At 35.5% G+C, this 13,981-nt stretch overlaps 1 protein-coding gene and 1 long non-coding RNA gene across 8 annotated transcripts in view; one reads left to right on the plus strand and one right to left on the minus strand.

The window, feature by feature from the left end:
• Nucleotides 1-1,092: 1,092 nt before the first annotated feature.
• Nucleotides 1,093-13,981, minus strand: part of LOC105222325 (pyruvate carboxylase, mitochondrial) — a 36,886-nt gene continuing 23,997 nt past the window's right edge. For 6 of the 7 annotated variants that reach the window (XM_011199603.4, XM_029548706.2, XM_049452571.1 and 3 more), the window contains 9 exons: nucleotides 13,430-13,485; nucleotides 13,262-13,376; nucleotides 12,309-13,198; nucleotides 11,613-12,232; nucleotides 6,088-6,135; nucleotides 4,373-4,770; nucleotides 3,759-4,018; nucleotides 2,593-3,622; nucleotides 1,093-2,473 (listed from right to left, as the gene is read on the minus strand). In XM_011199603.4, the coding sequence (XP_011197905.1) occupies nucleotides 2,225-2,473; nucleotides 2,593-3,622; nucleotides 3,759-4,018; nucleotides 4,373-4,770; nucleotides 6,088-6,135; nucleotides 11,613-12,232; nucleotides 12,309-13,198; nucleotides 13,262-13,360 (3,594 nt within the window). In that variant the 5' untranslated portion in view covers nucleotides 13,361-13,376; nucleotides 13,430-13,485 and the 3' untranslated portion in view covers nucleotides 1,093-2,224. The remainder of the gene's footprint in view (nucleotides 2,474-2,592; nucleotides 3,623-3,758; nucleotides 4,019-4,372; nucleotides 4,771-6,087; nucleotides 6,136-11,612; nucleotides 12,233-12,308; nucleotides 13,199-13,261; nucleotides 13,377-13,429; nucleotides 13,486-13,981) is intronic. The other variant, XM_011199606.4, reaches the window with a different exon arrangement.
• Nucleotides 7,508-10,132, plus strand: LOC125777497 (uncharacterized). The gene is made up of 2 exons (XR_007422333.1): nucleotides 7,508-9,387; nucleotides 9,465-10,132. It is a non-coding gene; the product is annotated as an uncharacterized LOC125777497 (long non-coding RNA).

Raw genomic sequence — 13,981 nt, forward strand, 5'->3', positions numbered from 1 at the left:
CAATTTATAGTTTTAATGCAGCAATCTTAATTTTTAAAATAAATTAAGAAAACTATATGCAGCAAAGTCGTTTATAATTATAAGACCACCACTCTATTTTTCGTATGTTGTCTCGGTTTTGGATAGGAAGGAATTTAACCTGATACAGAGTCCAGAACGAAGTTCACTGTGGAACGAGGGTCACCCTAAGTTTTTATAGAGAAGTGCATTGTGTTTCTTTACCACAAGAATGCAGTCCTTGCTTCAGGATCTGTCGGCTAGCGACTTGAGGATTTTGATTAGGGTCTGAGCCAATAGTCCCGGTCGTACGAATACTGATGTACAAGGTGCGTTGCAAAGTAACCAGGATTTAAAATAAACAGAACAAATGTTTTTTTCGACAAAATCAATTTACTTTATTCAAAATAGTCTCCTGCTTCTCTCTGCTTCAATACAGCTTATTGCACCTTCCAAAAGCATGTCGACCGAGTGTTTTAGCTCGTTGGTCGGTATGGCCTTTTGAATGGCTTCTACGTCTGCTTAACGCTTTCCTTTCATGGGCAAATGCATTTTTCCGAAAAGGAAGAAATCACACGGTGCCATATCAGATGAATATGGGGAGTGGTTAATGGTTAAAATGCGATTTTTTATCAAATAATCGGTCACAAGCATAGTTGGATTCTGAGCAATTTTTGGTCGTCCATTAATTTGTGCGGAACAAACCGTTCACACACTTTTAGTAAGCCTTTATGTTCGGTTAAAATGCGATAAATCGATATTTTGGAGATGTTCAATTCCATTTCCATGAATCCCAATGATAATTTCGGCAGATTTTTGATGACTTCCCGCACAGTTTCGAAGGAATTTCCGGTGATCAGGGATATTGATTGGCCCACATGTTGATCGTCATTTATGTCCTCACGACCACTTTGAAAACGTTGAAAGCACTCGTGCACTCTGTTACGGGATAGGAAATCATCGCCATAAACTTGTTTCACCAATTGAAACGTTTCGGTAAAAGTTTTACCAATTTTAAAACAAAATTTAATGTTGGCTCTTTATTCGAAGCTCATTTTCGCACCGATAACACAAACATACTGACACTTAAAACAATATTTTTATCAACATTTCTTTATTTAATTTTAAACATATACATACATATTTTTTACATGTTTTACATTACAGAAATAAATTTTATTTAAACTAATTTGCATTATATTAAATTGGAACATATTTTAAATTGTTTTAATGGAACTTAAACGAAACATGATATCAAAAATAAAAACAATCGAATAATCAACAGAATTTCTATAAAAAATATGTCACTCACTAGAGTAATTCTTAACTTAACACACACTATATACGCACATATACAAAAAGTAAGGAAACCATTATATCACTTACAATAAAAGCTAGCTTTTTTCTTAACATTTGCTAACAAAGTACATATGTATGTATGTCTGAGCTTGTTAGGAGCTGTCTTTTCAAAATATCTATATGTGTTTGTTTGCACTTTTCACTTCTATACTAACAAAATATATACAATTCAAGGCAACTGCACAGTGGGTCGGAATGGAACAAAAAAATTGTGCGTAAAAACGGTTTGCTCATAAAATACATAAAAAAAATGTTGCTTACAACAACTTTTTCACTTTTTCTGCGTTAATTAGCAATAACAGTATTAAGTTTTATGTTTGTTATACATATTGTACATATAAATTCTCTACGAAGGTACAAAAGTTCAAACTTTAAAATGAAGTTGTTTGTGTTATGTATGTATGTTCTTGTATGCACATTAGTTTTACTCGTACTATTTTTCTTAAATTGACAATGTCATTTGTTTGCATTAAACAGCCAAGGTTTTCTCTGAGAGATTTCGTTTGGACCGAAAGTTCCGTTATTATGTATATATGTATACCGGTTTAGTAAATATTCATAAATATATAGTAGATATTTAAGTATCTAGTTTTCCCGTTTTGTATGTATGTAAGTATGCATGCTTGTATATAACAATTTCCTCCTTTGATTTACTACATATATCAACATTAATTGTAACATTTCATTTTTCAACATTCATATTAATTTTATGCTTGAAAGTTTCTTTTATTTAAGTAGATATCAGTATTTGCTTGCGACCAGCAGTTACATTTATAATTTATATTAGCTGAGCAGTCGGCTTAAGCAACAGTTTTGAGAGCATGTATGTATGTTTGTGTGTAGTTCAGTGGTTTGTGGCACGTGACTTTTATTCTATCTGCATAATTAAATCGTCGCCTTCTAATTTCATGCCGTTGATGATTTCCAGCTTCTTCACTATGCCCGCTTTTGGTGCTTGCACAATCATTTCCATTTTCATGGCCGAAAGCACAACCAAAGGTTGACCCTTTTCAACAGTATCGCCCTCTTTCACACGAATATCGATCACGGTACCTGGCATGGGTGCACCCACTTCGTTTTTGTTCGATTTGTTGGCTTTAGGATGAATGTGAAGTTCCTGTGTATGAAAAAAATACATATGTAAATATCAAAAACATTATCAAACAATAAATGCTGGATTCCAAGCAGAGTTCACTTATATGACTTCAATATTCTTAGTTCCCCCTGCTGACTCACCTTTACGGCCTCCTTATCGCGTATCAGCACTGAACGCAGTTGACCGTTCATCTCGAAGAAGACCTCACGTTCGCCGTTTGGCGTCAGATCTTCAGCCATAGCCAGAGTCTTCAAACTCAAGGTTTTGCCGCGTTCAATGGCAACTTCAAATTCTTCGCCCACCTTGGGTCCAGTAAGGAAGATGCGTGTATCTAGTTTATCAACTGGTCCATAATTCTCACGGAAGTACAAAAAGTCTTCGGTTACAGCTGGATAAAGCGCCGACGACATAACATCACGTTCGCTAATATGGGGATGAGATTCTTTTAGCTCCTTCGTAAGTTTATCAAAGTCTAAAGCAGGTAAATTGGCACCGGGGCGTCCCTCAACGCGTGGCATATCCTTCAGCACACGTGAGCGTAGTGGTTCGGGGAAACCACCATGCGGTATACCGATTGAACCTTGTAGGAATTCCACCACCGATTTGGGGAATGACAATTCCTCAGCTTTATCCAACACTTGTTCGGCATTCAATTTGTTTTGCACCATAAATTGCGCCAGATCTCCAACAACCTTTGATGATGGTGTCACCTTAATAATGTCACCCAATAACAAATTCGCTTCGCGATAAGCTTTCTTAACATCTTCGAAGAAGTCACCCAGACCCAATGAGAATGCTTGGAATTGCAAATTGGTATATTGACCACCGGGTATTTCATTGAGGTACACATCGGCGTTGCCCGATTTCATGGTGGTGGTACATTCGAAGGGTGCATAAAGTGTGCGTGTTTGTTCCCAGTAAGCTGAATATTCGGAAACATCACGCAAATCGAATTGTGTGTCGAGCGGTGTGCCTTGCAGCGACGCCACCACAGCGCCCATGCTGGGCTGCGATGTCATGCCGGACATAGAGTCTACCGCTGTATCAACAACATCAGCGCCCGCTTCGGCACAAGCGAGCATAGAAGCGACACCGGCACCTGAAGTGTCGTGAGTGTGTATGTGTATTGGTATATCGGGGTGCTTATCGCGTATTGCGGTGATAAGTAATCTATTGTAGTATAGTGGAAAGATAGTACAGATACGTTGGGGTTGACATTAATATAATTTTAGTGTATCGTTTAATTAGTATGTTTATTAGATAAACAAGAGAGTGGTTAAAGTCGATAAAAAAATAAGTGACTTACTTTGCCGCTTGTGGTTTCAATAAGCCTGCCATATCTTTGATGCAAAGTACGTGTGTGCCGGCCTTCACTAGTTCATCGGCCAAGTTGGTGTAGTACTTGAGATCATATTTAGTACGTGCGGGATCGCTTACATCGCCGGTATAGGAAATCGCAGCCTCAACGACACCACCGGCCTTGCCGGCAGCTTCCATACCCAAAATCAAGTTGGGTAAATAATTTAGTGAATCGAAGACACGGAAAATATCCATGCCAGTTTGTACCTGCAAAAAATATCGGAAGTTTTTTTTTATGATTTTTAATCTAAGAAGAATACTAAAAAGGGTTGGAATGTATGAGTTTAAATTATTCCATAAATTTGAAGTAACTTCTGCTATTAAATATCCTTAAAATAGCGGTCACACGAATGTATTTTTAAGCAGAAACTAAGACCGTACGAAGGTCGTTTTCGACACCAATTATGCTAAGAGATCTCTAATTTTCCTACATATAATTTTGTAAATAGTATATCGAAAAATTTTATAACTTTGAAAATCAAGAAAAACGTTAAGGGAAAAAATTTTGTTATTAAAGTCGTCGAATTTCGTAAAGATGATTTGTCAAATATAAGAACTTACCGCCAATTCACAGAATTTATGCACGACATTATCAGGATAACTGGTATAACCAACAGCGTTGGCACCACGCAACAACATCTGGAATGGAATATTTGGTATACGTTTACGCATTTCCTCCAAACGTTCCCACGGGCATTCATGTAGAAAACGCAATGCTACATCGAAGGTGGCACCACCCCAATTCTCCAACGAATAGAGATTATTAAATTTGTGTGCGACATATGGTGAGATCTTAAGCAGATCATGGGAACGGACACGTGTCGCCAACAGCGATTGATGGGCATCACGGAATGACGTGTCCATCAACATAAGGTTCTTACGGCTGCGTACTTCTTTTGCGAAAGCTTCGGGACCTTGTGTTTTGAGTATATGTCGTAGTCCTTTTGGTGGTTCGGTGACTGCATCAGCATGGAAATTTCAAAGTAAATTATTATTTTTTTTATTTATGAAAGTTATAAACGTATAGTTCAAAACAAGTTAGGCATCTACTCCGCAAATATACGGCGAACGGACATGTTTTGTATGTGTAGCCGGTTTTATTCCACATTTTTGGAGTTAAAAATTTGTTTTTTGTACAAAATTCTTGACCTCAAATCGCATAGTTGGTACTGGGTATGCAAATGAAATTGGTTTTAAATTTTGTTACTCAATGTTCTACAAGTAGTATTTACAATATTTGAGTTCAGTCAGGAATTGTACAAATGAGATTTCGCGGTCATAGAGAATTTAACTGTCAAATTTACATAACATTTATAAACAAGTTTTTTTTAGATTGGCTCATACGTCACAAACCAAAGGTTTTTGCTGACAAGTTCAACTCAAAAAGAAATAAATAATTAAATAGAAAAATATAATACTTAATAAAGTATTCTCGCAGCTCTCTTTCAAATGCGAGTATGTTAGAGTAAATTACCTTCTCTCTGTCAGCAAATGCAATACAATTTCAAAATCAGATCAAATTCAGTTTTGCTCAAGAATTATTGCTAAATATCATTATGCTCTGAATCTAATTAAGGCGTTATAATTTCTTTAAGTCATGAAAACAATTAGTTCCTACTTTGTCGTATAAATTGGAGTAAAGCACTTGCCTTGGCATGCAGCATAAATCCTTAGCTTAAGCGACTATAAATAACAGATGCGTGGAGAAATTGAAAATAAAATTAAATCGCATAAATAATAATTACAACAAGTATATTAATGATGATACATAATGGATGAGTTTGAGGCGCTAAAGAGCAGCGCTTCTGTTACCACCAACTGGTATTGTGTAACCTAATTCAAAACCGTTATCGTATGGAGCGAAAGAATAAACTAAAAACCAAATTAAGGTAGTAAAAATAGTGGAATTGCAAGCACTATCGAGTGCCAGAAACCGCTGAAAAAGATAAGTGAAAAAAGAAGTAAACACATTTTAAGATCAGTGAACTCGATGATGTTTTACAAGCATATGGGCCAATTTGAATACCAAATAAGTTAAGCGCCTGGAAATTTGCGCACACTGTTCCAATTAAGTTACTTTCTGTACAACCTTTTATCATGATGTTTGCATATGTAGAAATGGAGCTGTACACCACACCTGAATACACCTATGTATATATGTTGTTGTGATATAAATGTATGTATAGAATTAAACCAAATATTTATTTACAAATCGGCATGACTCAAAATTATATCTGTAGTAGTAGTAGTAGAAGTAGCAGATTTTCAAAACATACCTTTGGCTTCTCCGCGCTCTTCACGGCTTATTGCCTCGGGTGACAGGTCTTCAAGTGATCGTGATCATATATTTCAAAAATCGTATGTTTTGCATGATCATGTGAGTTTTGTTTTTGTATTCGGTGATGTTACAAAATGGTGTTGTTTGCGATGTTGTTTTTTTTTGAAAGTTATTGCATTTTTTTGTTTGCATAGAAAATTTTGTTGTTTTTCGATTGATATTTGGATTAATCACACGATGAAACAAAGAAAATAAAATCGTAAAATGATAAGAAACATTAAAGAAATCAAAAAGAGAAGTAAGCAAAAGAACGTACATATGTACATTAAACTATGTATTTATAGTATATATAGTACATACATATACATATGTAGAATTCTTTAAGAGTTTTTGAAAAGTTACGCTAAAATTGCAAGCGTATTTTCAAAAAACGGCGAAAGGAGAGTGGGAATGTGGAGGCACAGGAAAAGTGAGAGGAAACAATTTGGCGATATTTGTTTTATTAAAATAGTAGAAAAGAGGACGAGGTTAAGAAGGTTTTTGGGTTAAAGCAAGAGTACTGAATCAAATTTGGTATGAGACGTTGCAAATGATGATATTTATAAAAGTAGCAAAAGGAAAATAACGAGGAGAGTAAGCCAGGTAGTGACAGATGGGAGAACAAAATGACGATAAAGAAAAGTTAATATACTTGTATAGTACACAAACAACGAAAATTAAAATAAACTGAATGGTATGGAAAACAGGTGAGGAAACAAACTAAACTAAGAATTGGGTAATGATAATAATATGTATTATATATGAATTAACGTAATATTATACATATCGTCACCTGAAATGCAAAATAACGTAACAACATTTTCAGAAATTTACAGTGGCATGAATGAAAGACGGAATAAAATGGAACATGAGTGAAACAAAATATTAATATTGGTTAAAACTGGTTTATATATGACCGCAGAACCAGAAAATGTTGAACATATTTAATATTATGTATATAATTTGAAGTAGTGAAGCGTAATCAATAAGACACTCAATTTCGAATTTTTTGATGATACGTTATTTTGCATTTCAGGTGACGATATATACCATACCAAGCTTACAAAAATTTAACTAATGAATTGATATAAAACATAATATATGATAAAAACATCTGCAGGCAAACGGCAAAAGCTTACACTATCAAAAAATAACAATAAATAAACTCGTCTGTTTTTTGAGTTCTGCGTGGTTGACCGAGAAAGCGCCCTCAATGAAGTATTGACAAGAAAAAATGTTAACTTCGCTTGCAAAGAATATATAATATAATACCATTCACAGGTGCATTTCTTTCATCAATTATATATATATTTAAATAAATCTAAAGACTTAACCGGCTTTGGTTTAAATTTAATGAATATGATTTCGTATCGAATTAACCCTTAAATGCATGAGGTCAGTACCCAACATCTAGACCAAGTGCCCCTTATGTAAAATTGCCCACTTAACACGAAATGGATACTTATTTTCCGATCAAACGCGCCGTTTTCCAGGAAAAGCTCAAAATGTGGGTTTTTCTATATGTACCATATATGGTACACTATGCATTGATGTCAAATAAGAGTGAACATTTTTCGTACGTAAATTTTATTTCATTTTATTGGAATGAAAGGAAATTCATGTACACAAATAAGGTAAATCAATTTAGGTTGAAAAGGAATACAAATAAAAGTAATAAAACTAAAAATATCTTATAAATACATATATTATTTTTTATCATTTTTATGATATGCTACAAAACAATTACGTTTATCATTTAAACAAAGATGTACGTTACATTTTTCACATTTGAAAATTGAACGGTGGTTTACGTTTCCGTCTCCAGCATAGCATTTTTCATTTTTGCATCTTCCACGACTTTGAACTACAGGAAAATGATCAATACCGTCGAAACGTAAGTTCTGTGTTGGTCCATATTCTTGTTGGCGACGAGAAACTTGCGTGAGTGCTCCAGATCGGTTTTTGTTCGCTTTCTTGGTTGCTGCCATTTTTGTCAATACATGAGATACTTCTAGACGGAACGCTTTTTGAGTCATTGGGATATTGGAGTTTGCTCTTTTAAAAAGCAGCCACGCATTGACCATGCAAATATCCAGTAGGTGATAAAATATCCTTATATACCATTTTCTGCTTTTTAATGAAATTTTATGGCGACCGAGGTGAGAATCCATCAGATCTACACCTCCCATATGCAAATTGTAGTCTTTAATGATTTGGGGGCAAGATATAGTTACTGCTTTCTTTTCCTTTTTATCCCAACGTTGTGTAGTCGGAACTTCGATGTCATCGGCTTGTGAATTGCGCACTGGTTTCGTTCCAACAAAAGTTGAAACCAGATTAACCACCCGATTATCTTTCCAGGATAAAGACGTTATTGGTACGCTATGTATTGTAGTTATGAACTCTGCTGAGACACCTCGATTCATCTTCATCATCACCTTTGTATCCGGAAGCTTGCAATTTTTTATTCGATTTCGATTGATGGTCCCAATGCTGTGAATACCTTGGGTCCGTAGATAAATCAATAAGGGTATGGATGTGTAATAATTATCCATGTATAGCATATAATTTTGGAAACGGGGAACTCCGCGAGTCATACGAACTACAATATTAGCGGAGACCTTCAAATCTGGTTCGCCAGGCAGTAAAGAATGTGCTTCTCCAGTATAAATTTCAAACTTGTACATAAAACCGGATACGTCACAAAGTGCAAATAATTTAAATCCCCATTTCTTGGGTTTGCTTGGGAGGTATTGCTTCATGAAATGACCAACTTTAGTAGAACACATCTGTTCGTCTATCGATAGACGAGATTCCATAGGAATTGTTTGAAAACGATCATTCAGACAATTCAGTACAGGTCTCAATTTGAATAAACGGTCAGGATCTTCGGGGTTATATTCATCATTGTTATTCATGTGAATATATTCCTTTATCTTCTCAAACCTGTTCACTGTCATTACGTTCCGTACAGCATCAACTCCATTTTGCCTATTCCAATAATCTCGAACGCAAGGTAGTTTGTGATAGGACATATAATATGTAATGCCAATAAATTTTCTAAAATCGAAAATATCAAACATGAAATTTTGGTCGTTTTTTTCCACTTTAGCGTAGTGAATGGTCTCATTTACTATTTTTTCCATTAGTTCGTCGGAAAAAAAATAATTAAAGCAACCATATGCAGTGGCGAACTCATCTAATGGATCTGGCCTTAAAACTGAACTTCCAAGGAAAGAGATTTGCTCTTCATTCAACTGTAAATTACCTTTTTTCCAGCGGATTCTTTCAAAATCTGATGACGCTATATCAACAACAATATTGTTATATTTACAGCATTCCTTGCGTATAGCCTCTTCGGAACAAAAGCTTTCCAGTGGTACCGGTGTTGATAAAACTAACCTTCTTTTTTTCGGAGGGGATGGAAGTTCTTGGCGCACTATAGATAAATCTACAGAGACGTACTCGTCCGGAGCAGTTATACTAGAAGTTTGAAGCACTGACACATTCACATCATCATCATTCATCTCTTTTAAAAATGAATCACTAATCGAATCTTCATCTAATAACTCATAGTCGATCTCGGCTTGATTTCTAACACGCTGCGGGTTTCGTGTTTCATCTATTAATTCATCCAATGCATCTGCAGATTCTTCATCATCAAAAGAGACATTTCCATTTTTGGGTATATGTACCTCATCCTCAAAATCATCACATAGCATATTTGCTACTTCATCCGCGTTATACCTCTTTCCATCAATTGTACATCCATCCATATCTGTACATATACATCTATATCAAACAGCAAGTACTGGAAAGGATATTTGGGTCGCATGCATGAAGTACCATATATGGTACATACGTAAAAAAGCAAAAAAGTTACAAAAATTTATCGTATTTTATCACATTTGATTTTATTTAGCTAAAATAAACTCTACTGTACTTACCTGTAATATATATTTCACAAACAATGTAATAAATTATATTTTAATGACGAATGAAAATCACACTTCAAATTTTTCGCGATATTTACGTTCGACCAATTCGAAAGCTCGCTGTCAACTGCATATAAACCTTAGCAAGCTGCGACGACATTCAAATAACTGTTAATTTTTATGGCTTTCACTAAGAGTAAGCAAAATTCAATTCAGATTAATTTTCATTGAATGACGGCGGACTTAAGGCGTGTACCATATATGGTACGCCATGCATTTAAGGGTTAAGGTTATTCAATATAAAAAAAATATTTTATGAAATTTTGTTCGGGTATTGTAGAGTTGGTTTGAACTTACAAATATCTTGTCAAATAAAAAATTTTTCCAAACAAGAACTAGATTTTGATCGGTCAGCTTGTTTGGCAGCTACACACTATAGAGATCCAATATCCTCCGATTCGACAAATTTCAGATCGGATGGACAGAAAGACGGACCGTGCTAAATCGACTCAGTTTGTCACGGATTATTTATATACTTCTGGGGAAACGAAATAATTGAAATGTATTATGACAGTGGGTCTGACATAATCACAGCCATGTTAAATAACTTACTATTCTTAACCTCCTCAACCAAATTAAGTGTACTTTTGCCGCTCGCGTACACGAAGAAGGACTAACAGTAGTGTTAATTATCGAATAATTATAAGCTATGAGTAGCAATGTAGCAATTAATATAAACGTAAACTTAAGAAATAAGAAATGCGGGAAGTTACGGCGATAAAAGGAAGAGAAGGAAAGAAATGCAGCATTAAAGGAATAGTTCTGGAAAGGGTAAATTCAGCACAGAGGGAAACGAAAGGAGAGGAACGAACAAGAAACCTAAGTGGATATAATGGTAACAGAGAGAGAGAATGTGGAAGGAGTTAAGGTAAAGAAAGAATTAGTAGAAAGGTTAATATTGGTCAGCTTAGAACAGCTATGAGACGCTATGGAAGGCAAGATAAAATGTAAAAAATAAAATATAAACCGAGGGGTAAAAGATAAGAGTTTTTGAAAGGAAAAGTTAGGGTGAGTGGGTGATATATGAATAGGTATAATAAATAATACGGCTATAATTGTAAGATGGTTAATAAAATTGTTTAATGCAATGTTTTATAAAATTTCCTTCAAATTTTATTACGAAAAAAATATAAAACTAAACATTAAAGTTGATATTTTAAAGTTTATTAATAACTTAAAAGAAAAATTATGGATTTAGTTTTTCTTTTCAAAGTAAAAAAAAAATATATATATAGTATATAATTTGTAAAAAAATTAATTTCTAGTGCAAATTTATGTTCATTGAGGTAAACAGTCAGTAATCATATTAAAATAATTACCAATTCACCACAAAATAGAGAAATAATATGTGGAGAAGGAGTGGATATGAATATGTTATAGGGCAGAGGAATTATTGAGGCTCCCTATCAAGTGTTTTGAAGCTTTTGCATAACAAAGCAATAACTTATTACTTACGAGATTAAATAAAACTTACAAACTGTTTACTTACCTAGAGGCACTTCTGGCACATGTGGGGTAATATCAGCGGGTTTCAAACCGGTTGCCAATGGTGTTTGTGGACCATTCACAAGCACTTCACCAATGTAGTTAAGCAGTTTCTGTGCACGATTTTGTGAGAGACGGAATTTGAAGAGCTGTGGATGTTCATCAATAAAGTAGGTGTCTAAAACACCGTGTAAGAACTTTTGATTTTCCAAGACATTCAACAAGAACGGTATATTAGTTTTTACACCACGTATACGGAATTCACGAAGTGCACGATTCATTTTAGCTGCCGAGCTCTGCAAATCACTAGCATGGGAAATAATTTTGACGAGCAACGAATCGTAGTAGGGTGAGATGATGGCACCTGCAAAACCGGAAGCACTATCCACACGTATACCCATACCTTCACCCGAACGGAATACCTCCAGACGACCGGTGCTGGGTTGGAAGTCATTGGCGGGATCTTCAGTGGTGACACGACATTGAATGGCATAACCACGTGGTTGTATATTTTCCTGTGTATAGCCGAGTTCCGGTAGAGTCATACCTTCGGCAACACGTATTTGCGATTGCACTAGATCAATGCCAGTGATCTCCTCGGTGACAGTGTGCTCCACTTGTAACCTAGCAAAATTTTAAAATATAACATAATTTCAATATTAAGCGATTTTAAAACAAACATTTTTTTCCTTGTACACACCTGGCATTCACCTCAATGAAGTAAAAATTACCCGTCTCGTCACATAGGAACTCTACTGTACCGGCGTTTTCGTAACCTACATGCTTGGCTAGACGTACTGCAGCCTCAGTCATCTTGTCGCGTATCTCTTGGGGTAGTCGTGGTGCAGGCGCTATCTCAACCACCTTTTGGTGACGACGTTGCACCGAGCAGTCACGTTCAAACAAATGCACCACATTGCCAGCCTTGTCACCAAGCAATTGCACTTCAATATGACGTGGTCGTTCGATGAACTTTTCAATAAACATAGCACCATTACCAAAAGCGGCCTTTGCCTCTGAACTGGCACGCTCAAACATTTCTTCGACTTCATCCATTTTGCGTACAACACGCATACCACGTCCACCGCCACCATAAGCGGCCTTAAAGATTACTGGCAAACCATGTTTCTTGCAGAATTCCACAGCCTCTTCTTTTGTAGTGACGGGTCCATCTGTACCGGGCACAATCGGTACACCAGCCTCTATTGCAGCAATACGTGCAGCTACTTTATCACCCATTTGTTGCACCACTTTCGGTGAGGGACCAATGAAACGCAGGCCAGCATCAATGACAGCCTGTGCAAAATCACTTCGTTCCGAAAGGAAACCATAACCAGGATGCACAGCATCCACATCATTCTCTTTGCATACACGTATAATCTCTGGAATGTTCAGGTAAGCTTCAACCGGTGGCAAACCCTTACCGACAATATACGATTCATCAGCTTTTTGACGGTGCATATGCATTTTGTCTTGTTCGGAGTAGATGGCCACCGATTTGATACCCAATTCTGTACAAGCACGGAAGACACGAATGGCGATCTCACCGCGATTGGCAACCAGCACCGAACGTATTGGCTTATATTCAACCTGTAAGACACAGCGGAAATAAAAATTAAATTGCTCACAAATGAGTCTTTTTTTCCAAATTACCTGAGTAGAGTAGGCATTTCTGTTAATAAGAAAAACACGAACACGCGGTGAAGATTGTCTTAAAGCCTTAAAGGCGGACTGTGCAACCGGTATGAACATTTTGAGGTTTTTGGCTCTATTAAAGAAAATTCATTAAAGTGTGTGCTTGATTTCATTATGAACACTTACAGTGTTGATAGCTAAAAATATTTGTTTTGCTATATAAAGCTGGTATCCGAAGTTGCCTGGAAAAAGCAAAAAAAAATATACGAATTATTATTTTGATATTAAAATAAAATATCTACTAAAATTTGATGGGAATTTGACAAAACAAAAACTTATCTAGACTTACTACTTCTAAAGCGTTTGCACATAACACCTGATTCAGTCAAGAGTGGTTCTATTCAAAAAATATTAAGAGAATTACGTAATTGTTTCAAGTAAGTCACAATTAAATCGCTATAATTATTGAATTAGTCTTACATAAGACAAATATCAGCAAATCTGAAATCTTTCGTCCTATATTTCTAAAAAAGCTCTGAAATATATGTATATATGTATATACAATATTATGAAAAAACCTATTAATTTTATATGCTAAGCCTTAACTTTGAACTTACGAAATTTTTTCCGGCAATGCGAAGTATTTTAGTTTCCTTAAAGCTATTAGAAATATGCATACAACAAATATGAAAGCATTTTTTCCGCTTAAAGTCCAAATATGCGTATTTTTTGATTATT

Source organism: Bactrocera dorsalis, chromosome 3 (genome assembly GCF_023373825.1).
Source record: "Bactrocera dorsalis isolate Fly_Bdor chromosome 3, ASM2337382v1, whole genome shotgun sequence".
Classification (NCBI taxonomy): Eukaryota; Metazoa; Arthropoda; class Insecta; order Diptera; family Tephritidae; genus Bactrocera; species Bactrocera dorsalis.